The 24953-nt window shown below is 47.0% G+C and overlaps 2 protein-coding genes across 13 annotated transcripts in view; one reads left to right on the forward strand and one right to left on the reverse strand.

Moving 5' to 3' along the window:
* NCF2 (neutrophil cytosolic factor 2) overlaps positions 1 to 18576 on the forward strand; it is a 34147-nt gene extending 15571 nt beyond the window's left edge. The window contains exons 5-15 of the mRNA XM_049634114.1: positions 120 to 227; positions 1997 to 2056; positions 3459 to 3502; positions 4998 to 5139; positions 5362 to 5430; positions 6415 to 6490; positions 8375 to 8400; positions 8792 to 8943; positions 9054 to 9165; positions 13645 to 13822; positions 16983 to 18576. Coding sequence (XP_049490071.1) covers positions 120 to 227; positions 1997 to 2056; positions 3459 to 3502; positions 4998 to 5139; positions 5362 to 5430; positions 6415 to 6490; positions 8375 to 8400; positions 8792 to 8943; positions 9054 to 9165; positions 13645 to 13822; positions 16983 to 17095 — 1080 coding nt within the window. The 3' untranslated portion in view covers positions 17096 to 18576. The remainder of the gene's footprint in view (positions 1 to 119; positions 228 to 1996; positions 2057 to 3458; positions 3503 to 4997; positions 5140 to 5361; positions 5431 to 6414; positions 6491 to 8374; positions 8401 to 8791; positions 8944 to 9053; positions 9166 to 13644; positions 13823 to 16982) is intronic.
* SMG7 (SMG7 nonsense mediated mRNA decay factor) overlaps positions 18350 to 24953 on the reverse strand; it is a 90350-nt gene continuing 83746 nt past the window's right edge. For 7 of the 12 annotated variants that reach the window (XM_049634110.1, XM_049634112.1, XM_049634109.1 and 4 more), the window contains 5 exons: positions 23402 to 23482; positions 22517 to 22676; positions 21671 to 21841; positions 21409 to 21554; positions 20358 to 20778 (listed from right to left, as the gene is read on the reverse strand). In XM_049634110.1, coding sequence (XP_049490067.1) covers positions 20665 to 20778; positions 21409 to 21554; positions 21671 to 21841; positions 22517 to 22676; positions 23402 to 23482 — 672 coding nt within the window. In that variant the 3' untranslated portion in view covers positions 20358 to 20664. Of the gene's footprint in view, positions 20827 to 21408; positions 21555 to 21670; positions 21842 to 22516; positions 22677 to 23401; positions 23483 to 24953 lie in introns of all 12 variants that reach the window. The other 5 variants (XM_049634105.1, XM_049634113.1, XM_049634103.1 and 2 more) reach the window with 2 other exon arrangements.

A 24953-nucleotide genomic window follows, 5' to 3' on the forward strand; every position in this document is an offset into this window, starting at 1 on the left:
AAAAAAATACTTCTGTGAGGTTATCTCAGTGAATCTTTGCGTCTGTTCAGTGAGGGAGGCAGGACAAGCATCATTATCCCTGTTTCCCAGATAAGGAAATACCGTGCTGTGTGTTCTAGAAACAGAAGCTGTATGAGCCTGTGGTGATCCCTGTGGGCAGGCTGTTTCGACCAAACGAGAGGCAAGTGGCTCAGCTGGCCAAGAAGGATTACCTCGGCAAGGCGACAGTAAGTAGGCTCACTCAGCTTCCCCTGGGTCTTCTATGGGATGGGCCGTGCATGGACCAGGGTGGGACAGACTCCTGGGACGAGGGCACCCCCCTGGTGCTCTCCACGGCCAGCAGGCAGCTAGAGACTGCTTCCGGTGTGGAGGTCTTGCAGAAAGGTGGGCAAACGCTTCTAGCTTCTTGTCTGCAAGCTCCTCTCATCCTGCCCTTCCAGCCTGACCCTGGGTGGGAGCCACAGGCTTAGTCACAGTGTGTGCGGCTTGGGGGCTGAGCCAGTGGAAAGAAAACACAGCTATGAGGCCCTCAGTCAATGTGGAGGGAACATGTTAGTGAAACGGACCAGCATGGCATCCTCTTGGCTTGGTGCTCTTGATATCCCCACTTCTACAGCTCTATGGTTATGCTCCTTTGTAAACTGGGCTCCTTTAAATCCGGGTCTTTAACATTTATTTATTTTTGGGACAGAGAGAGACAGAGCATGAACGGGGGAGGGGCAGAGAGAGAGGGAGACACAGAATCGGAAGCAGGCTCCAGGCTCTGAGCCATCAGCCCAGAGCCCGACGCGGGGCTCGAACTCACGGACCGCGAGATCGTGACCTGAGCTGAAGTTGGACACTTAACCGACTGAGCCACCCAGGCGCCCCTAAATCCAGGTCTTAAATCCTCTCAGAAATGAGCCCGAGTGAGCCAGCAGTACCCTTCCAGACCTGTACTTGGCTTTGACTTATCTGTAGGGCTAACGCTGCCCGACTGGGTAGCTGGTTCTGGCAGAGCAGCAGAGCTCAGGAGCTCCTGGGTCAGTGGAACCACCCCTCAGCCCATCAGTGGATGAATGCATAGGCAACATGTGATGTAGATATACAATGGAATAGCCATAGAAAGGAATGAAGTACAGATATAAGTCATAGCATGGGTGAAACTTGAAAACATCACGCTATGTGAAAGAAACCAGACACAAAAGCCACATGTTGCGTAATTACCTTTATATGAACCATCTAGAATGGGTAAACGTACACAAATAGAAAGCAATTTGGTGATTGCCAGGTGCTAGCTAGAGAGGGATGTGCACTAACCACTTTGTGGGTGTGGCATTTTTTGGGGGGTGAGGAAAATGACTGGGAACTAGGTAGAGGTGGTGGCTGTATAGGATTGTGAGTGTCCTAAATGCTACTGCATTGTCCACTTTAAAATGGTTCATTTTAGGGGCACCCGGGTGGCTCAGTTAGTTGAGTGTCCGACTTTGGCTCAGGTCATGATCTCACAGTTCACAAGTTCAAGTCCCGCATTGGGCTCTGTGCTGACAGCTCAGAGCCTGGAGCCTGCTTCAGATTCTGTCTGTCTGTCTGTCTGTCTGTCTCTCTCTCTGCCCCCTCCCCCGCCTTGTTTGTGCTCTGTCTCTCTCTCTCTCTCTCTCTCTGTCTCTCTGTCTCTCTGTCAAAAATAAATAAACATTAACAAAATGATAAATAAATAAATAATAAAATAAATGGTCAATTTTATATTATGTGAATTTCACCTCGATTAAAAAAAAGAGAGAGCTAGAGTGAGAGCCTGTTGGGTTAGCAGGGCTGGGAAGGCACCAGTTACTTCAGTTTCTGGAACTTCTCACTCAGAAGGTCAACAATCCAACCCTTAGCCACTATCCACTCTGGGACCAGGCTCCAGTGAGAATGGACCCAGGGTGCGAGAAAGGAGGGATCTCGGGGAAAACCATGAGGCATGGGGAGACAGTGCTGGCAGGGCCCTTACACCTTCCTCCCTCGATTGCAGGTGGTGGCATCTGTGGTGGATCAAGACAGTTTCTCGGGGTTTGCCCCTCTGCAGCCACAGGTGAGGCAGCCCTGTCCTTCTCCCTGGATCCAGGTCTCCAGGACTCTCTGGAAACATCCAGCTGGGGACAGTATTTGTGCTGAACTGCCTCATGTTAAGGGCTCCTTCAACTGACCTTTCACTGCTGCTGACAGTGTCTGCCTGGCCATTCTCGGTCACAGGTTCCATGACTGTGAGGAGAATGAGGCAGTTTTAGGTTTAACCTCAAGTTCCCAGAAACCAAGCCTCCTGCTTCCCCCCAGTGCCAGTCTTCACTTCTCTGTGTTCTAAGAGAGCCTCTGTTGACAGTCTCTCCTGAAGCCTGGACTCTTCTCTCAGGAAATTGAAAGGCAGGCTATAGAAGGCTTTTTGACGATGCCTCTTCTCAGACGCAGGGCCTAGTAGGGGACTCGTGGGGCCTGGGGTCTGAGGCTGTGGGCTGGTCCCGCTCCATGCATCTGCCTATGTGCAGGGGATTCCCTCAGGAATGTGATGGGTGCCGGGAGGGAGCCGTTTTTCTGACCAATCTGGGCTCAGAGAGATGGTTCTGAGCGGACTGGATGACGTAAGGAGTCTAGAAATGTGAAGGCATTTCCATCCTTGTGAAGGGAAGAAGGGAAGACAGGCTGAGGAACACCTGAGCTGTTGCACTAGAGCCTGCTGGGCAGCACTAGCACAGGGAAGGGTTTCTGAGCGTGACAGCCACACTCCAGGCTTCACACACCTGGTCACTCGGACGGCAGCACCGACAGCCTACCGGGATCAGAATGACGGCCGCTAGCCCAGGATGTGACCAACGCTGGGGCTCTGGAGGGTGAGATGAGCAAAGGAAGCTAGAGAGATTCAGGATCCTTTGATTTGTTCCTTCACAAAGAAAGCCCCTGTGGAGGCCCCCTGGGCGTCAGAGCAGCAGAGACACCACAAGGAGGAAGAAGCCGGATCAGTGGGCTCCATGGTATTCAGTGTAGAACAGGGAACACGTTGAAAGGAGATTCCTGCCTGGTCAGTGGGTTCTGAGTTGATTTTAAATACCCACAAATGTCACGTGATATAGCAGGCATTAATTATAGAACAGAGCTTTTGGAAACTTTCCTAGGAAAGGGACCGAGCTCAAGGTCAAAAGCACCCCTCGTGACGCCATGTTGCTCTGGGACAGCTAAAATTCTCCAGAAACCAGGACTGGCTCAAGAGAAATTGCTGTGCTAGTGAAACTGTACCCAGGGGCTGGGGGAGGGGTGATTTTCCAGTGTTTAGTCAAAGTACACTGTGCCCGTTCCCTAGACAGTGTTCTGAGCCAGCTAGAAATGCATTCTTTGATTTTCTGGTGTGGAAGAAGGCTCAAATTACCATTAACGGTCTGTTCTCACCCCCACTCCTTCCCTTACTATCCTTCCCTTCTTCATTTCTCCTGAATGTTCCACAGGCAGCTGAACCTCCACCCAGACCCAAAACCCCAGAGATCTTCAGGTAAGTTAGATTTAGATCAGTGTTCAGACTATCTGAGCTCCAAGCCTGAACTGATGGCAATGAAAAGAGTGAAGAAGATGAAGCCGGGGTCAGGGTCTAAATCCTGCAGAACTTAGCCTAATACGTGGACTCTTTCTGTTTTCCGGGTTAGAACGGAGTGATGTAGGGGGAATGGGAGTCTTGGATTGTGATAGGGTTGACCACAGGGGTCTGGCTATAGCTACATGGTGTCCCTGTGCCCCCAGGTCAACGTGCACAGCCACCCACATAGCGAGGGTCATTGCTGAAGGGTGGCAGTCTGTGGAACATGTCCCTCCGGGGCCAGAACACTGACCAAAGGTTGGGGAGCCATTTTGCACCGGCAGCAGCCTCCTCAGAAGAGGCGGAGGCCAGACCTTTTGGGAGTCGGGCGAGCAGAGCGGGAAGCTAGGTGGTGTGTCCTTTCCCGAGTGGGCGTTTTTCACTCCCTATGGGCACGTGGTCTCTGGAGAAGAGGAACAACTCAAGAAAAAGGAGCCATTCTTCTATAAGATGAGAAGCCAAGAATGACACAACTTACAGCTTTCTGAGGAATTTCCTCTAAGTAAGGAAGCAAGCCCGGCTCCCCTCCCCAATAAAGAAGGTGTTTTTGTTGTGTTTTTTTTTTAAATGAAAAAAAGTACAACAGCAACTATAAAAGTGAGGGGGCTGATGAAGTCATTGCTAACTCTGCCTGCTGGAGGAGTCTGTCTCCCCTACATAAATAGCCCACTGTTTGGAAGCAGGAAACAGGGCTGAGGGGAAGGGGACAGAGGGGGAGTAAGAGGGAGCCACCAGCCAGAGCAGGTACATCACACAGCTCTGAAGCCAGTCCTGATGTCACACATTCCAAAGTGGCACAGACGGCACTCCCAGGGCCTCCGAGAGCAAAGTAGGTCTTGGGGAGATGGTAAAGGGACAGTGACATTGCCTAGCACACCACTGGGTGGTCTCAGGACACCTTTACACACCCCCCCCCCCCCCCCGGAGCTGGTTTCCTGCTCTTCATTTCCTTCCGGCTGTGTGCCTGGTCCGCTGGCTGTGGCTCCGGGGGACTTGGCCTCCCTCCTCCCCACCCCCCTTTCTCACCCAGCTAGCCCTCACCTGCCCTCTGACTTGTGTGCTCCCCTTGTCACACTAGCCCTGTCTACCCCAGCCCAGACCAGAGGGCTGGCCAAGCACACCCGGGAAGCTTCCTTCTCGGAAGGGAAGGGAGGGCAAGGAGAGCAATGCCTGGCTGTCTTGCGTTGTCTTTTGTCTTTCATTGCTGTCCCACTGCCTCTAGGGTTATGGAGCGGGTTCACATGCAGTTTCCTGCCTGGTCCTGCTCAGGGTCCCAGAGGCAATAGATGTGGAGCTCGAGGGTGCCTGGAGCATGTCTCCTGGCCCCATGTCCATTGTTGCTTGTCCCATAGAGCCGTGGGCGGGATGCAGTCCAGGCTGGATAGAGGACGGCATCTCACGTCTACCCCTGCAGGGCTCTGGAAGGGGAAGCCCACCGTGTGCTGTTTGGGTTTGTGCCTGAGACCGCAGAAGAGCTGCAGGTCATGCCAGGGAACATCGTTTTTGTCTTGAAGAAGGGCAATGATAACTGGGCTACGGTCATGTTCAACGGACAGGTATTCAGAGGACCCGGGGTGGTTCCTTTGGCCATGGGATCCTGGCAGCCGATGGCGGAGCTTTCTGAGGTGTCTGCTACCTCATTTGCCGACCAGCTACCTTCTTTTGCCCATATACCCATCCCTCCCCCGCATCTCTGGGCCCTGTGGTGGTATGGGTGCTATGGGTGCCGATGAGCACACCCTTTTCCCCCTTTCTGATTTTGTGATGTTGCACCACAGAAGGGGCTCGTTCCCTGCAACTACCTTGAACCACTTGAGCTGCGGATCCATGCTCAGCAGCAGCCCCAGGTAACGTAGTGCCAAGGCCAGATCTGTTTTCCACCCCCCACCCCCCCCTCCCACCCCCGACCTCTGCCCCACGACTCACAGGCCTCTCTGTGGAGGGGGGGAAGGGCGGTGTGACAAAAGCACTGTCCTTATTCACTCACTAGCACCGAGTCCACCTTGGGTTGGTGCCAGCGGCCCAGAGCTGGACCCTGGGGTGAAGGAAGGAAAACACCCAGATGTGCTAAGTGGAGACATCTGAGGGACCCGTTGTGCCCACCCACCTCTCTCCCCCTGGTCACGGGTGACTTGGGACCCAAAGCCTGTAGTATATGAAGGTTAGGTCTTCCCGGAAAAGTTCTCTTCACCTGGAGGAACAGTCAATGCGTTGGCTGGGGAAATCCCATTAAACAAGAGAAATCTGTTTTAGAGCATGACCTCATGGCATCAGAGATTGGGCCTTGCCAGCTTTCCCCTTCACTCCTCAAAGGCCTGCGCTTCTGCCAGGCCTGGTGAGTGGTCTTTGCTGGGCCTACTGTGCAGATGTCTGACAGCGGGGAACCTGTCTCTCTCTAGACTGTGCAACTGATTGTCCTCTGTGGGCGTGGCCCTCCCTGGTCAGAGTTACTATGCCCGGATGGCTTGAAATGTTTTAAATGCCCCACAAATGAGAAATGGACCTTCTCCTTTGAAGGAGCAAGATGTGGAGTGCGAGAGGGAGCTAACACAAGACTCGGGGGCCTCCCTCATCTCCAGCGGATTTCCAATGTGGTTGGGCAGTGAGGGCCTCTTAGGAGGGGGTCAGGGTTCTCCTTTCTACTGTTTCCACCAGGCCAACCCTGCCTCCCCTTTAACCAGCACTTTCCTTAGTCTCCCTGACTGTTACCACCCCTCCAACTTTTAGGAAGCCATTTACATCTGGCTCCTTTCCATTTGGCCTCTCTCTGCCCCACTCCTAACTAAGAACTTTGTCTGAATGAAGGCTCTCACCCTCTCTGTCACCTCCAGGAGGAAGCCTCCCCAGATTCTGATATCCCAGCTCCTCCCAGTTCTGATGCTCCCAGAAGACCCCAGTTGCCACCAGGTTAGTGTTCTTGGAACAACATCCTTGGCCTGGGTGCAGGAATGCTCCAGACTACTTCCTGACAGAGTTGCTCTCCCAGGCTTCTGGGAGATTCTGGTTTCTTCTCCTCCCAGCATGCCACTCAGCTTATGAACACATAGCCCCAGGGGCCCTCTCTCCTGCACCATCCACCCACCCAAAACATAGCAAACAGATGTCCTAGAACACCCATGGGGCTTGGGCAAATATAGCTGGTTTCTGGGGGGCAGTGGAGTGTCCAACTCAAATAGACACCGGACTCCTCAGTCATTAGGTACTGAAACCATGTCCCAAGAGAGAAGGTTGGAGTTATTACACGCATTTCCTTGGAAGGGGATGGAGAGGTTTTTTTCAAATGTCCAAGGAGGTCTATCTGGAAAAGAAACTGCTTTGCAGAGCCCTGAGGCATAGACAAAGAGCTAAGGGCAGATATGAAAGGGCCTTCTCCGGATGTATAGAGAATAGTGCCTGGGGAAGGAGCTTTTGGTCACTAATAGAGTTTAAGCATTAAGCATTCAGGAGAAGGGTTTGGTAGAGATGCATTGAATAGATGGTTTGTCCAGATCCTGGATGGATGAGTGTTATGCCTGCCAGATCACCAGGACCCTTTCGGGTGCTCCCCACACTTCCAACTTTATTTTGAAAAACGTCAAAGCTACACATCAAAAGTTGAAAAGTGTAGCACAATAAACACCAGAATACCTTTCACCTAAATTCACCAATTGTTAACGTTTTGTACCGTGTACTTGCTTCGCTCCCCACCCTCCCCTCTGAGACTCTTGAAAGGAAGTTACAGACTCATGGCATTTCACCCTACACTGGAGCATTAGCTCTACTCTTCTGCATAAGCGCAGCACAATCATTATGTCAAGGACATTGAACATTAACATAATATTATAGTGTATATTTTGTATTAAAATTTCTCTAATTACCCCTCAGATCACCCTCAGTTTTTTTGTTTTTATCTTTTCTGTCTAGGGGCCCAACAAGGATCACATATTAAGTTTTTTTTAATGTTTATTTTTGAGAGAGAGAGAGCGCGCGCGCGAGTGGGGGAGGGGCAGAGAGTGAGGGAGACCAAGAATCCAAAATAGCTCCAGGCTCTGAGCTGTCAGCACGTGGGACTCGAACTCACAAACCATGAAATCATGACCTAAGCCGAAGTTGGACACTTAACCAACTGAGCCACCCAGGCGCCCCAAGGATCACATATTAACCTAGAAAGATTTTATGAATATAGATTCCTAGGCCTTGGATTCTGATTTTTTAGGGCTGGAATTGGACCTGAGAATCTGTATTTCCAGAAAAAAAAACCTTCCAAGGAATTCTAGCGGTTAGCTGGGTTTGAGATCAGTGGTTTTGATCATGTGCTCTTTCTAGTGAGTATCTTCATGCAGATTTCTCTTATATAAATTATGTGCATATTGCTTCATTAATATATTATGCACCTTAGGAAACATACACAAAAATAAAGGACAAGGTAAAAAAAAGTGGTTCTAACGTTCCTTCTCGTGGCCCCTGGCTCATCTTGCACTCCCTGCTTTCATGAGTCCAGAGCCCACTGGTTTAACTGGACTTTGGGTCCCTGCTAACCCCATGCATTGCTGGGGACGTGCTGGTCCTCCAACACTTGCCTGTATGCTTCCTGCGGGCAGGGACTGGGTTCCTTTGTGTGGGTTCACTTCGTCTTGCCCATTTCCCTGCAGTGGGATTCCCCCACCGTTTATTAGGGTGAAGAATCACCCTGGAGTTCAAGGTAAGAAGCTGGTGTCCTGTTCTAAGAGGGTTCCCTTCTGTGTAAGTCAGGGGCTGGCCCAGAGTGTTCATTCACCATCTTCTTTTGTTTTACTTACCTTCTCCGTTTAGGTCAAAAAGAAAAAGAACAGTCCAAGGTAACCGTTTCTCCTTGCACTATTTCAAATGCTAGAGAAAGAAAAAGCTTAAGCTATCCACCATAAGCCTGTCTCCCTGGATTATAGAAAGAGTCCCAAAGGAAGGGTGGGTGAGCTGACACCACACGCCATCCTTGGGCTAGGCACCCCTCGACAACCTTCCCCGCCCAGTGCACGCATTTCCTACTGGCCTTCAGCCCGTGGCCAGATCTTCTGGCCCGGAGGAATTCCCATCCAGGCCGGAGGGGTCTAGGGACTCTCTGAAAGTCCTCCCGCGGCTGTCGAGCCGGTGAGCTATTGGCCTCTCCCCACCACACCGAGTACTCCCCGTGAGCACACTCAGGACAGGCCTCGGACGCTCAGGAGTTCTCGTTGCTTCCTCTCCCCTCAGGAAGTAAAGCTCAGCATTCCCATGCCCTACACGCTCAAGGTGCACTTCAAGTACACGGTGGTCATGGAGACGCAGCCCGGGCTCCCCTACAGCCAGGTCCGGGACATGGTGTCTAAGAAACTGGAGCTCCTGCCGGAGCACACTCGGCTGAGGTGGGTCCACCCGCAGAGAGGGTGCAGCTGGGGGCCTGGCATGGGCCTGGAGGAGAGAAGAGAATTTGCACTGCTGTTCTCCGACGTGGTTCTCACTCCTGTCTCCCCAGCTACCGGCCTCGGGACAGCAATGAGCTGGTGCCCCTCTCGGAAGAGAACATGAAGGCTGCCTGGGCCGAGGCGAAAAACTACAGCCTGACTGTGTGGTGTGAGAACACAGTGGTGAGTGCGGCGAGCCCAAGGGCACCTGAGGTCGTGTCTGTACTGGGCCACTTCCTCAAGGACAGTCCACATTCCGACACTTACCGAGCGCTTCGGTGAGCCGGGCACTGTGCCTGGTGTTGAGGATAGGGTGGCTAACACCTCTGCCTCCCTTTCACCTGGGGCTAGGGGCCCCGGATGCAGCCAGGAGAGGGGTCCCTACAGGAGAAGAGGAGGCCCAAGAATGCCCAGGAAGCCTCTCAGTCCTCTCTGCCAGCACCTATAAATGAGCCAATGTTTAGGCCCATCACTCTCAAGCCAGGTGGGATAAAATCCTAACTGAGGCTGAGCTCCTAGCCATTCTCCACTTCAAGTTTCCACGGGAAGAGCACTTGAGGCTGGAAGGTAATAGAGAGCATTTAGTTCACAAAGAGAGGACTTGGATAAACGTCCTACTAATAGGAAGCTTCTATTAGGAACTAACCACGTGCCATACGGTGTGCTAAGTGCACACTGTGTATCCATTCTTACAGTCCCCGAAACTCTCGGAGGAACCGTCACCCCATCTTATAATGGAGGAGACAAGGCAAAGAGAGGTAACCTTGACCAAGAGTACCGCCCATCAGTAGAGGAGCAAGGGCTCGGTGGGTGGTTTGACTCCAGGGCCTGCCTACATTCTTGGACACCTTTCTAGACCTCAGGGCCTAGAAAAGACTTAGCTGGAGTTAGGAGCAAAGTTAGAGGCTAGAAGTAGTGGCTACAAGTTAACACTCTTGACTGCCCCGCCCCTTTGTCTCAGGGAGGGAAAAGTTGCCATTTCTTCTTGTTGTTGATGTTAATTCCTTCCCACAACCATGGCCCCTGAAAAGCATCCATCAACATACCTGTCAATATACCAACACACTTTTTTTTTGGTCTTTTATGTCATTTCATGTAAGTGGATGGTACAGTACATATATATTCCTATGAATATATATACTGTATGTATAAATTTTTGTTTTATCACCCATTTCAATATATACTCTTCCATTTATATATATACTTTTTTGTTTTAATAGTCCATTTTTTAAATGTTTGTTTTTGACAGAAAGAGTGTGTGTGTGTGTGTGAGTGCGTGCGCATGCACACAAGTAGGGCAGAGGCAGAGGAAGATGGGGGAAAGAGGATCCAAAGCGAACCTCAGTGCTGACAGCAGACAACCCGATGCAGGACTCGAACCCACAAACCATGAAATCATGACCCGAGCCGAAATCAGATGCTTAACCCACTGAGCCACCCAGACGCCCCATAATAGTCCCTTTCTTTTGATTGCTGATGGTATTGCTAAAAGGTATTCCATAGTATGAATACTACAATTTGTTCATTGATTCACCTCTTCGTGGATATTTGGATTGTTTCCAGCATTTGTCTATTTATCCTTCAACAAACATTTGCTGAACACTTCTGCTCTCCCTAGGCACTGGAGATATAAAAACTATTAAGGCATGGGATGCTTGGGTGGCTCAGCCGGTTAAGCATCTTACTCCTTGATTTCTGCTCAGGTCGTGATTTCACGATTCGTGAGTTACAGCCCTGGGTCGGGCTCTGTGCTGACAGCATGGAGCCTGCTTGGGATTCTCTCTCTCCCTCTCTCTGCCCCTCCCCTGCTTGCTCATGCACGCACACTCTCTCTCTCTCTCTCTCTCTCTCTCAAAATAAATAGACTTAAAAAGAAAACTAGTAAGACATAGGCTCTTCTTGGGGGAAAACGCAGGGCATGTGTTAAGTAAACTGATGGAAACGCACGAATGGCGTACCGTTTTATAAGCACATGGGAGGCGCTCTCACCCAAACATGTTGAAGGAAGGTGGGACAAGTCAGTAGTCTTCCTAGAGAAAATGATGCTGAAATCATCTTGAGACTTAGCCTTAAAGTGGTAAATAGCAATTAGCAAAGTGGAGGAAGTTAGGGCGCCTTATACAGATGGAAGGGCAGAGGGAAGACCCTAAGAGTTGGCAGTGGGTGAAGGTGGGGTCGGTGTTACTGGACACGACAGGGCGAGTGCCGGGAGACAGGTTGGCAAGGCAACAGGGCCACGTGACGGAAAGCCTTGCACGCTGCTGCACTAGGATGAGGTTGTGAGCAGGGGAGAAAGCAGAATGACTGCTTGGGATGGAGGATTCTGGGGCATACGAGTAAAGCAGGGGGCTCTGTGAGGCTGGCCGGCCAGCGGACTTCCTCTGAGTACTCAGCTCCCCATGCATAGCCCTGACACTGGGGAGTCCTAACATAGTCAAGGAGACTCCCGTCTCCACTGACCAAAGCCATGGTCCTTCTGACACCTTCAGTTCTCCCCCCGCCCGCTGCCCCCACTAGCCCTGACTCCCCTGTTTCCTGCTTTAGCATTTTTTTTTAAAGTTTATTTACTTTTTTATAGAGACAGAGAGCGCACAAGCGGGGTGGGTCAGAGAGAGAGGGAGAGAGAACCCCAAGCAGGCTCCATGCTGCCAGTGCGCAGAGCCCGGAGTGGGGCTTGAACCCACTAAACCGTGAGATCACGACCTGAGCCAAAATCAAGAGTCAGAAGCTTAACTGCCTGAGCCACCCAGGAGCTCCTGCTTTAGCATTTTTAGATGGCAGCATCTGCAGTTACAGCAGGAGGCAGTACAAAATTCAACAGGTCATGTGTGAACCCTTTGGAGAGCTACTGGTTTTCACCTACGATTGGATTTTGAGACTATGGAAATGACCACACTGGCCAAGCTATTCCAGACCACCCAGGCCTTGGGGCCCTGTGAGGGGAGTCCCTCCTCCACACCCTCATCCCCACAGCTGGGCAGGGGTTTCTGCTTAGTCATGGAAGGGTCTCTCTGGTAGGTTCTCACTGAAATCGAAGACACATGTTTGCTGAGAAAGAAAAATGAGTAGGAGAGGAGGAGGCAAAGAAGGTGTGCCTGGAGGAAAGCCCCGTAGCTCTAGCCCCAGGTTGGTGGTATCTAAGAGCTCAGAAAATTGCCTTCAGGAAGTAGGGCCACTGGAGTGGCCTGGCTGGTGCCTCTGGCTGAGAGGCCGGGAGCCGGGACCCTGGGCAGGGGTGGGCGAGTGCTGGTGCAAGGGGTTCCCTTGGAAGTTTGAAAGGTCATCCTAGGTTTTCAATTGTCTGTCTTGGGACTAATCCCTTCGGTATCGTCTTGAAAGGATTCTGCCTAGGAGCTGTGTCCTAAATGTGGCTTACTCCACTTCAAAGGTTTAATTATTGTTGATTTTTGTCCTTTGAAGAGAGCTCCAGTCTCATTAGTGGCTGTCCGGGGCTAACCCTCCCCAAACTCCCAGCACAGAGTCTTGCTGGCCCTCAGTCCAGCTTCAGAGGTCATTGCTGAGTGTTCTTCATCACTGCCCCTTACTCTTGTTGGTGGCAAGTCAGGATGTTCTCATTCACTTACTAGAAGAGCAGGAAAATGAACTATCATTTAAAAATCTACTCTGTGCAGGAACACTTACCATTAACCAAGCTTAAATACTGTGTATACACACACACACACACACACACACACACACACACACTAATCCTCTCCCAGAGTGTTTAGTAACTGTCAGCTATTTCTATTCTACATCCTGTTGCTTCAGTCCTCTAGCCTCAATTTCAGGTAAGGAAACTGAAGTTCAGAGAGGTTACACTGCCTGCTCAGGGACACACAGCGGGAAAGCAGTGGAGCCAGGATACAAACCCAGGCCTTGGGACTCCGTAGGGCCATTTCTACCTTACTGTACTGCCTTTCTGTAAAAGGGATCTGCCAAGGCTGGAACAGGCAACATTAGGAAGTGAGATCTTTGAAAGGTCGGCACAGCATTTACCCTAGCAGGGTTTCTAATGTGGATTTGTTTGATTCTGATTCATTTCTTTAGAAACTACACCCCTCTTCTTTTCAACATTTGTGGCTCAAAAATGACCACAGTGGTGACTAGGATATGTAGCTACATAGATCAGAAAGCAAAGCCTTTTTCATGGCTTTGGGAAGAAGCTCTGCAGGGATTCTCAAACTTTATCAAGTGTGAGAATTACCTAGAGGACTTGTTTAAATGCAGATTGCTGGGCCCCACAATTCCAGGAGTTTCTGATTTAATGATAGGTTTGGGACAGGACCAGAAATATACATTTCTAACAAAGTCCCTAGTGTTGTGGGTGCTGGGGAGAGGGTATTGGATTCAGAGTCAGACACCCAGGTTTGACTTTTGGTTCTGTCACTTGTGACTCAATCTCTGTTTTTCCATCTGCAAAGTAGTACCCTACTCTTTTCCAGAATTACTGTAAGGTTTCTGAAGATTTTAAGATTGTATAGGTTCCTCCAGACCTTTTGGGTTCATTTATCTGACCATCCAATGTTCATAAAGTGCGTGTTAGGTCTATGCTAGGGACTGATCACAAATTTGCCTTTATAAGTTTATATCCCAGGTGCTACACTGACATCTCACCGATTTCTTTAGCGATGGTCAATGTTCACTGGCCTTTTATTATTTCAGGGTGACCAAGGCTTTCCCGACGAACCCAAGGAAAGTGAAAAATCTGAAGCTAATAACCAGACAACAGAACCTCAGCTTAAGGAAGGAGGCCAAGTGGTAGCACTCTTCAGTTATGAGGCTACCCAGCCAGAAGACCTGGAGTTTCAGGAAGGGGACATAATCCAGGTTATATCAATGGGTAAGTAGTACTTCTGGTTGACAGAAACTAATTTCTGTGTTGGCAGAAATAAATTCAAGGGAAGAGGGAAGTATTAACCATCTACAAACCAAACTTTAGCCAGTGCTTCCAATATCCTTCCTAGTTTTCAGCTGGAGGGAGCAAAATGGAATGTTCCATCTTTCTATCTGTTGCTCCATTGGGCAGGGAAGCAACAAATGGCAGACTTAGCTAACATTCTTCTTATTAAAGATGGCTATGTTTTGGAAGACATGTATTCTCATTCCCAGAGTTAACGAATTGGAAGATGGCTGGGATCATTTTGCCTTTGCAACAAGCCCTAAGGATACTTTTCTGCAAACCATAGTTCTTTGAATTGATGTATTTTTTGAAGGAGGAGGAGGAAAGAAGGGGGTAAATCTTGCCTCAAAAGAAGCTATTTGGCATTGCTTTGTGTCTGGTGATTTTCCCGATTCTGTTAGCAATCAAACACACTCCAAATTGAAACAGTGTAAGTGGAGAGTTCTAACTTAGTGCTTCACAAACTTCAGTATGCCAAAACACCCTTGAAAGTTTGTTAAATACAATTCCTTGGCCCAGCAACTAGAGATTCTGATTCAGGTCTGGGCTGGGGCCCACAATTTTGAATTTCTAAGAAGTTTCCAGTGTGATGCTGGTCTACTGACCATGAGAAGCCCTTTTCTAACTCATGGTTTGACATAATCTTATTTCTCTACCTTGAAAGGTGTAAGAGTCCCATCAAAAGCTTTGTTCAAAAACCAGAAATCTGCATTAGCAATGCAGAGTAGTGAAACCAAATACTATTACCAATTATAACGGAAAAATCCAAAAGGTTTAAGAAATGAGATTTTAAAGTTAATGGGTAGTGAATATACAATTGTATGGCAATTAGCTCAAAATAGGAGTAATAAAAGAAAGAAACAGGGGGCACTGACAGTGCAGATCTTCCAACAGGGGAGAATAGGGCTTAGTAACTCCCAGCACAATTTTTTAAAAGTTTATTTGAGAAAGCGAGAAAGAACAAGCCAGGGAAGCGTAGAGAGAGGGGGGACAGAGGATCCGAAGGTGGCTCTGTGCTGACAGCTGAGAGCCCGAAGCAGGGTTCGAACTCACGAACCATGAGATCATGATCTGACCTGAAGTCTGACGCTTAACTGACTGAGCCACCCAGGCACCCCCCATTCCAGCACCATTTTTTAAATGTCAGTATCAACCAACTAGCTACTTTGTCCAGTTTTTGTTGTTGTTGTTTGGTGGGGGATGGGGTAAGGAGATAAAAACTAGAGAACACACAGAAAAACCTTCTGGGTAGATAGGCTGAGAAAAAAGAAGGTGGCATATTCCTTATTGTGACATTGTAAATCAAAGCTGGTTTAATTCAGTTACGTACCCACAAAACAGTTTGAAACTTTATCAGACCACTTAAAGAGGAAACAATTCAGCATAAACAGTGGATTTACAGTGGGGTTGAGGGTGAGTTCAATCATATTCAACAGTTATGAAATGGCTTCATTCACAACGTTTCTCAAATTTTAATATGAACCACCTGGGAATCTTGTTAAAATGGATTCAATCAGGTTTTGGGTGGGCCCTGAGATTTTGCCTTTTTTTTTTTTTTTTTTTTAACCCTAAGATTTTAAGTAATCTCTACACTCAACGCGGGACTCAAACTCACAAACCCGAGATCAAGAGTCATATGCTCTACTGACTGAGCCACCCAGGCACCCCTGAGATTTCTAGTATCCTCCTAGGATCCAAGACAAGCAAATACTCTAGTCCTTGAGTCACTCACATGCTAAGTGCAAAAGATCAAGGCAGTGGTTTGCAATTAGAATTACCTGGGGGGAACTTTAGAAAAAACTGATGCTCAGCCACACCCCACATTAATTAGAGTTTCTGGGGACAGGATCCACATAGCATCTGATCTAGATGTCTTACATTCAAAGATGAACTTCTGAACTAGTTTCATGTTCTAGGAGATGGGCTTTGGAGTAGGTCAAACCTAAGATGCCTGGTATTTATTGGCAGAATTAACCCCGAACAAGCTATTAATCTCTCCAGGTCTCCTTTCCTGAATACTATCTACAATGGAGTTATTATGAAGTCTGAGTGTGTGTGCGTGTGTATCTAGAACAGTGCCTGTAACTTACTAAAGGCTCAAAACTGGAGCCATTAAGATCCATATGTTTTATAAACATGGACTAAACTCATGACTGGCTCTAACTCAATTCTTTGATTTCACTAGTGGACTTTCATTATTAATAAACATTTGACCCTTGAACAACGCAGGGTTAGAGGTGCCAACACGCACCCCCCCCCCCCAGGAGCAAAAATCTGAGTAGAACTTTTGACTCTCCAAAAGGTTAATTGCCAATAGTCTGCTGTTGACCAGAAGCCTTAACGATAACATAAACAGTTGGTAAACATACATTTTATATATGTAGTATATACTGTATTCTTACAATAAAGCTAGAAAAAATGTTAAGAAAATCGTAAGGAAAATACATTTACAGCAGTGTACTTATCAAAAAATCTGTATAAGTGGACTCTCATAGTTCAAACTTGTTATTGTTCAAAGGTCAACTATTTAATTTATGGGACGTCCCTTTCTATGGACAAGGACATAAAGATTCCCAACAGGGATTGGACAAAACTCTTCCCTTGTTTAAAGAAAAATTGCATCTCAAGATTATTGTTCAACTTTTTTCATCTAACTTTTCTGACAACTTTTTGAAAAATCTAATGGATTCTTCTGCATGACTGCTCAATTATCCTATCTAAGGCAGAAACCAATAAGATGGTGAAGTCCTATGTTCACTCCTCCCTTAAATCACTAATACAGACTTCTTGATCTGGGTAGCATATCCAGAGAAGGTAATTTTCCTGTACTGGTTTCAGAAATCGATGCATACAGGGGTGCCTAGGTGGCTCGGTTGAGGGACAGACTTTGGCTCAGGTCATGATCTTGCGGTCTGTGAGTTTGAGCCCCGCGTCCAGCTCTGTGCTGACAGCTCAGAGCCTGAAGCCTGCTTCGGATTCTGTGTCTCTCTGTTTCTGCCCCTCCCCTGCTCATGCTCTGTCTCTCTCTCTCAATAATAAATGTTAAAAAAAAATTTTTTTTAAAAAGAAAGAAATCGATGTATACATTTCCTTTTATCAGTGAATGAAGACTGGCTGGAAGGGGAGTGCAAAGGGAAGATTGGCATTTTCCCCAAAGCTTTTGTTGAAGAACACGCAACTACGGACATGGAAAGCTCTCCTAGAGGAGTCTAGGATGTTCTATAACCTACAAAGTTGGAGAAAAGGAACTACAGTTTGCAAAGTTTAGCATGCCTCTGTAGAACACTGAACTGAGACATTACTGTTTGGAAGTGTTAACTAGTCTACTTTTCCCACTGAAAATTTAACCTATTAGACAATGATGTGAGAACTTACCATGATGATAACCCAGGGGTGGGGGGTGGGCTGGGGTAGAGTGGGTAGAAACGTCTGGAAGGGTATGAGGTGTATGTGTGTGTGTGTGTGTGTGTGGGGAGGGGGCTTCTAGGGTGTTCGTAATGTTTCTTGCTTGGAGTGCTGACTACCCAGATGTGTTCACTTTGTAAAAGTTCACTGAATTGTACACTTGCTGTTGGTGCACTTCTGTATGTGATACCTCAATAAAAAAACTTGCAAACACAAGACTCAGAGCGCAGGCCCAAGGCCTACATACAACTACCCCTATTCCTATACCACTGTAGTCACGGACTCCTAGAGCCCGAGGTAAGTTTACAGGTAATTTAGATGGTACACATTTTCTTTTTTTTTTTTTTACACATTTTCTTTATTACAAGTCTCACTGCTTCCCAAGGAATACAATTTTCAATTCCACAGAGAATTACAATACTAGAGTTATATCCCTTCATGCCTTCTCAGAGAGGGACACTTATTAAGAGTTCACTACTGAATATGTGCCACTAACATTTAAGCGATATAAAGAAGCCAGATTCAGGAAGCCAGCTGGTTAGGACTATCCTGTTAGTTAACATTTTGTATGTACTGTAACTAATTTATATGATAAAATTCTATGTATGGTTTTATTTTGGTTATCATTTAACCAAAAGGCTTGATTTTTCAGGGTTAAGTTAGATGAATGATTCCACAAATACATAGAACTCCTTTCTCTCCAGGAGACCTGGAGTTCTCCACAAGAATTCTCCTTCTTTGTACAGCATGTGTGGCTTTGTAAACAGTGTTACTGTGGCTTTATTAATAGTAAAAACAGGGATAAAAATGGAGGGTTGTTAACTTCTTTGCATAAGCCAATCTTTATCAGAGAAAAGAACTGTGACCATCAGTTTCTTTCTACCCGCCCCTTTCCATAATAATGCACTTTGGTTTGGAATGCTGCTAAAAGCAAAAATAACCCTGAAACATATTCAATCTTTGGCCATCTCCGCTCTGCCCTAGGTGACTTGTGCGTAGTTTAAATACTTATTTTTTAAGTAGGATATTTTTAGGTTAGAAAAGAAACCATGTACACACAGATCTGGTTGGAGAGAACATGGTTTAATTAAAGGCAAAGCTGATTTCAGCAGCTGCAGGTCTTGCACAGACAGACCAAAACAAAAAACAAAAAAACAAAACAAAAAAACAAAAACAGAAGAGAAGGTTTACTACACAAAACCAGTTTCTGATGAAGATTCTCCTCTCCCTCCTCATTACTCCACGTTGAGGATGATTAGGCGAGAAACCCCGCCCCAAGAATCAGAAAACATTCCAAACACCAAATTCTCATGCAGAAACGGGGCTGCAGATGGGACCCGGGCAGGACTGGGAGTGAGAGAGTGAACCTGGCTAGCTCGTCTGGGGTGTGAGACTCAGGGACAGCTCGAACACTGGAATGTTACAGCTGCCTGAATGCAGAGCTCAAACACACAGAGTGGGTCAAGGTAGTGGGCAAGGAGGGACTGGGAGAGAGGTGGACCCAGGGAAGGAGCTGGGGAGAAGCACAAAGGGTTTCATATTGCCATTGGGTGGGGGGCTTCACCCTTTCAGACCTTTCCAAAAACAACAAAAAACAAAAACAAAAATCCCCAAACACCACGTCAAACTTAAGGAGCAATACTGTGAGCCTACGGGGCTCCAACCACTCTCTGAAGAGCAACGAGCATTCACCTCACCCCTTTCATCACTGGGGTTGCCCAGAATCTAGCGACACCCGGGGCTCCTGGATGTGCTTTGCTCTGCAGCTGTTTTCCAGTTCGTGAGTCCCACGCTGACTCCATACACTCACACACACTCCCCTTCCCCCCAGGAGAGCAGATGGGCAGATGGGTGCGCACGCGCGCGCACACATACGCACACGCACGCACACACACACACACACACACACACACACAGGAGAGACCTCCCAGAAACAGACCCTACCACTAGCACAGCAATTGGACATTTAGATTGTTTCCATAATTTCCCCTTAAAATATTACTCTTCCAGGAACTAACAGAAATGCTGTCCTTCTGTTTCTACACAAGAAAATGTTCAGTCCTCTTTTCTTCTAATAAATACCAAATAAAAGTTTATTTTCCTTTCTTTCGCCTTTTCCAGAATGGACTTTGTTGTGTTTTCTTCTGTGCATGGTGCACATGTGTCCATGTTGCCTTGAATTTCACTCTGACAGTGGAGGTCGGGGGACGCAGCTGGGCCGGGGCCTGGCCTGCGGTGCACGCACGCAGACGCCGCTGCTTCCTTCCTCCTTGGACTGTCTTTTGGGCCCCAACTGCTGGACCCCATGCTGTTGCTTCTCGGCGAGATGTCGTACACATTAGGAACAGAAACAATTACTAGCATACAGCACAGGGCAGAAAAGGGATGGAGGTAGGGACAGGAGGAGGTGGGTGGTAAGCAGGATGGGGTCACAAAAACCAATCGAACAAAAAATAACCACACTGAAAGCTTCTACCTATTAAAATGTGTCAGGCCACGAATGGACCAGCCTGCCTTCCGTGAGACTGCTCGCTATGCTACGGTAAAATGTACAGGAATCAAAAACATTAATTTAAAATCTTCCAGCAGTCATCTGCCAGTCCAGCCCAGCACCACCACCCATACTGCATCCTCGATCGGGGCTCGAGCACCTACAGAGTGAAGGGCATTTCCTGCCGGAGTCTCCAGGCCAGAGGAGGGCCGCCAGAACCTTCTGAGTGAAAGTTGAGGCCTTGGACTCTCCCTCGTGGAGCACTGCCACTGGCCGAAGAGGTCCGTTTCCCTCATCCTGTCACCACCAACCTCTCACAGGAGCAGCGAGCGGGGCTTTTCCTTGCTACACACTGACTAGAAGAAGCACGTTGTGTATGGAAGAATTCAGTGTGACATTATACTACCGAGAGTAATAACAATAATAAAAGATGTTCAGGAATAATCTCAACTACATTCTCAGTCAGCAAAGCAATCATTAATGGATTCCTATTTTATTCCCCAGAGAGGAAAACAGGACCGAGAAGTTCCCGCCGGCTTCTCCCACCTGCCTCCCCTTCTCAGCTTTCACTTCCCTTGTGGCTGGGGGCATGCACGACGGGGAAGGTGAGAGGCGGTGACATCAGGTAACTGAGTGAAGACAAACAGCAGTTCCTCTCTCCCTCCGGAAGGCCCTGGGGGGACAGAGAGTTCCTGATGGTTTTTTCTTTTTGTTGCACTGCGGACATTTCGTGCACACTCAGCGCGCTGGTGGAACGCTTACACCCTCTCGACAGCAAGAGACAGAAGAGAGGGCTGCCACCTGCAGGGGACTGTACGGGCCAGTCCTGCAAACCCAACATGCCATGGTTTATGGAGCCTTCGTTCCCAGGGTTGCCACTCTGGCCTCAGTGTGGAGGGTTCATGGCGCCTTGTCCCCGCTGCTGTTTCTGTTTCTGCTGCATTAACAGCTGCTCCAGAGCGGAAGGTCCAGGATGCATCATGGAACTGGACCAGATAGACTGAAAAACAGCCCAGAGCTTGTCAGCAGAGGTCAAATGCCTGGATATCTGAAAGGGATTTGTTTTTCAATCCTCGCCAAATATAAAGGCATATAAGTCCCAAGATCCCCGCCCCCTAAAAAGATCCAGCCATTAGAAGAAGTTGTTCTAAGACTGTCTTTAAGATCAGTCAGTTCCTGTTATTTTTATAACCAGATGATTTTAAACCAGAAAAGGTGAAAGTAGTTTTCACTAAAACTCAGTGCCACGTGAGACCACAGAATATTTACTATAAAGATTTTAGGCAAACAAAACATTTCCAAAATTAGACACTCTTCTTTTACTTGTTCACAAAAGGCTTCAATCAAGCATTCCAAAATGAATCACAATTTTGACCTTAGAATGCAACTAAAACCTTTGTTTCTGTCCCCGCCCCTGTCCCCAGGATAACTGCTTTATCAGCAGAGAATGCACAAATTAAAAACAACTTCCTATTCAAGAATCTTCTAAGGCAGATCATGTTTCTAGGACTTAGCTAGATATGTGCTATAGATCAATCAGTTCTAAGGGCCTTAGGAATGAGCCTAGCTATTTACATGAACAAAAGCAGAAACAGCTCTGGTGGCTCTTGTTTTCCTAAAACTCACTCACCTTTAGGCTTTCCATGAGGACAGCAGAGGAATCCTCCATGGAGGGGCCGTGGCCTGTCCAGGTGCCACTTGGAGTGCTGGCCTGATGCCAACTGCTCTCAGAGGCTGATGTTGCTGAGAGATAATCAATGCCGAACCCACCCATGGCTGAGAGATGCAAAGAGATAAGAATTCAAGATGTTCTATCATTGCCAAACACCAAACACCAGAGAAGGGCAGAGTAAGTGACTTCACTTTCATTAGGCAAGAAGTCTGGACCTCACCTGGCTTATCAGTTTTCCACCGATCTGCAGTTCTCCTATCCCTGTTATCTGGAGTCCCGATAGGTCCAAAGTTGGAGAATGGAACAGAATTATGGTTATGTGTTGGAGGGGAGCTCGGCAGGCTGCTTGGGTTAGAGGAATGGGGAGACTGGCTGGCTGGTGTTGAATGATCTAGTAAATACCAACAATAAAACAACATAAGACATTAAATAGATGTTCCACAAACATACCAAGAACCTGAGTTTTCTGTAGATCTGATCACTTAAATTCTACTAAAAATAACCACAGGGCTTTGGGACAAAGGTAAAAATAAGGGCCCCCAAAGGGACTCTGCCAGATGCACTAATCCGTCTTAAGGCATACTCCTTGCTTTAGAAAAACAAAAAAAGCAAAACCAAGCAGACAATTTTGTGCATGCACTATTTTGGCATGTCTGTTTCAGATAAATTATCTACTGGTCTTCTCTAATTGCCTAACCTTAAGAATTACTATTAAATCAAACTCCAAGTATAAACTTGGGATTAAAAAACCCCTCTATTTTAAAAAGTTCAACTTTTCCTACAAAGAATGAGTATCTACAAACCAAACTAAAAAACAGCTGGAAACCTTAAGCTAAAACCCATATTTTTCTCCCTTACAACTCTGCTCGTTATGGATGTAAGAAAAAGCTTTTTTTAGTGGCATTTATTTCATGAACTGGCTCATCAGGCTTTTTTCCTATTTTCGTTCAGAAATTACTTAAAAAACAGAACAGCTAATATATTTATAATGTAAAATCATACTGATTCACTATCAGTTTGAGGGTATTAGAAATGCAAGGTCTGTAATTTAAAGACTAGCCAATACCTGAACTGGCAGGAAGTGATGGAGACCATGGGGTCCCTTCAAAGAGGGAGTACAGTGATGTCTCCTGGGGGGCCAGCGAAGGATTAAGTTCTGTTTTGGAGCCGGTTGTCAGGTTTTTCCCATAAACCTCATTGAACATACTGTTATTTGGGTATCTTTCCTGAAAGACAATGACAACCAAATTATAAACTCACTGCAAGGAAAGAGATTTCAGCAAATGCAATGTTCATGTTCATGAATGACTGATACACTTTAAGCTTTTCTTTTTTTAAAAAGTTTACTTGTTTATTTTGAGAGAGGGAGAAAGTGTGCATGTGCACCTGTGTGCACGCGTGCATGCGCAGACACAAGTGGGGGAGGGGCAGAGAGAGAGGGAAGGAGAACCCCAAGCAGGCTCCGTGCTGTCGGCCTGCAGCCTGAAGTGGGACTCAAACTCAGGTACCATGAGATCATGACCTGAGCCACAATCGAGTCAGATGCTTAACTGACTGAGCCACCCAGGTGCCCCACTTTAAGCTTTTCTTAGTAAGACAAACTTTTGAAGACTTTTGTTTCTTTTGGTTTCCCTGTTAAATTCATTTTCCCTCACCCTTTATTTTCTCTATCTATGTAAACAACCCAGATTAAAAAGTACAAATAATTCACTTGGCTGAACAACAGAGCCCTAAGGATTTCCATATTAATGAGAAGTTAAAGGGTTCAAATTTATAACAAACAAGTATCTCATATACCCAAATCAGAGAGAGACAGAGGATAAAAAATCTGGAAGGCAGCAATATATGGGAGAGAAAGGGAAGAGAAAAATAGGGGTACTGAAATAGAACGGGAAAGGAAGTTCCAGCCTACAATAAAAGCACAATGCAGGATTCTTCACTGTTGACCCACCTGATTGAGAGAGAATCCGGTGAGGGACAAGAAAGAGGATGAGTGTGACATGAGCTCCGAGGGCTTCTCCAACAAGGATTTCTTCACAGTGCCAGAAAGAAAAAAAGTAGTTACATTATGGCCTCCATTTCCTTAGTATCAATCTTAAGTTCCTACACAGAGTAGAGGACCACCAGTTAAGCATACTTGTACTTACCTGTCATGTACAATGTCGGGCTCAGAAGATGTGAATTACATATTCCTACCATGACACCAGCTACATGCCAGTTGCCACAGGTGAGTCAGAACCCTCCCGGATCAATACCTCTAATCTAGCACAGAGATCCTGGCAGGGACCAGGGACGCTGGAAAATGGCAGTTCTGAGTGTTTACTAGCAGGAACTTTCCCAAATCCCCTTGTTAAGAGGTGCATTTAAAATACTCTCAAAACAAGACGCTGAACTGATCTGGCAGTCTTTTTCCCCCAATTTTTAAAACCCTCACATTAATGACTTAAAGGCTTTCAAATCTATTTGACAACTGGTTTTGTCAACATGGTTCCTAAACAGCTATTTGTGGTATATGTTAAAATAGTTGCTGAAGTTGAGCTTACGGGTACTGGCTCTAACAAAACTACCAGGAGAAAAAAAAAAAGCTGAATCTCTGTCCTTGAACGGTAGGTCAGCAAAGCATTTATTAAATGTCTGCCACATGCAAGGCACTGTCACACACATTGTATCATTAACAACATTAAATATAGAAAGTATTATATATATGTTTTGTAAACATGGGGAAAACAACTCTAAAACACTACCCTCCACGTCCACTTGCACCACCACCAGTTTCGTTGTGAATGGTGGGGGTGGGGGGGGGGGAGCATGGCGGGAACCAGGGAGCCGTTAATGAGTTGTCCGAGAGGCACCCCCACTGGCCTTCAAGCCGCACGAGCAGAGAAGCAGCAAGAAAGGCAAACACACGGAGCCAACAGCTTAGCAGTTAGGTTTCCCACAAACCCCTAGGTGCCATCACTGCGCTCTCCTCCTTCAGTTTCTAGGGGATCTCTTATTTCTCTCACTTGGGGGAAGAGTGGCGCTCTCTCTGCCCACTCACGAAATTCAAGCGCCAGGGATGGCAGGCAGCTTCTATCACGAGAGACATGAAGCTTTTATTTCTCCTAATCCTAAAGTCAATGCATTTTAACCTTATGAACGTTTTCTGGCCTCATGTTTATGGGAAAGAAATCGCAAAAAAGTAGAACTCTGAATTGTTTTTGTGTTTTGCTAAGATGGAGTAGACAAAGGGAAAAACTTTCTAGCATACATCTTCCCAATTTTTTTACATGCTCCCCCACCTTCGCAGAATGCAACGTAAACATCAATGAGCATATACAAGGCCATCCTTTGAAATGCTAGAGGATTGTTTTAAAAAGATACCACTAATCAAAAAAAAAAAAAAGAAACAAAAAAGATACCACTAATCAATACATAAGGCTTTATTTTATGTCATCCTAGTTATTTCTCTCTGTATTTACTCATTTATGGCACGCCGTTTCTAAATAGAATCGTCTTCATTT

Source organism: Panthera uncia, chromosome F1 (genome assembly GCF_023721935.1).
Source record: "Panthera uncia isolate 11264 chromosome F1, Puncia_PCG_1.0, whole genome shotgun sequence".
NCBI classification, from domain to species: Eukaryota; Metazoa; Chordata; class Mammalia; order Carnivora; family Felidae; genus Panthera; species Panthera uncia.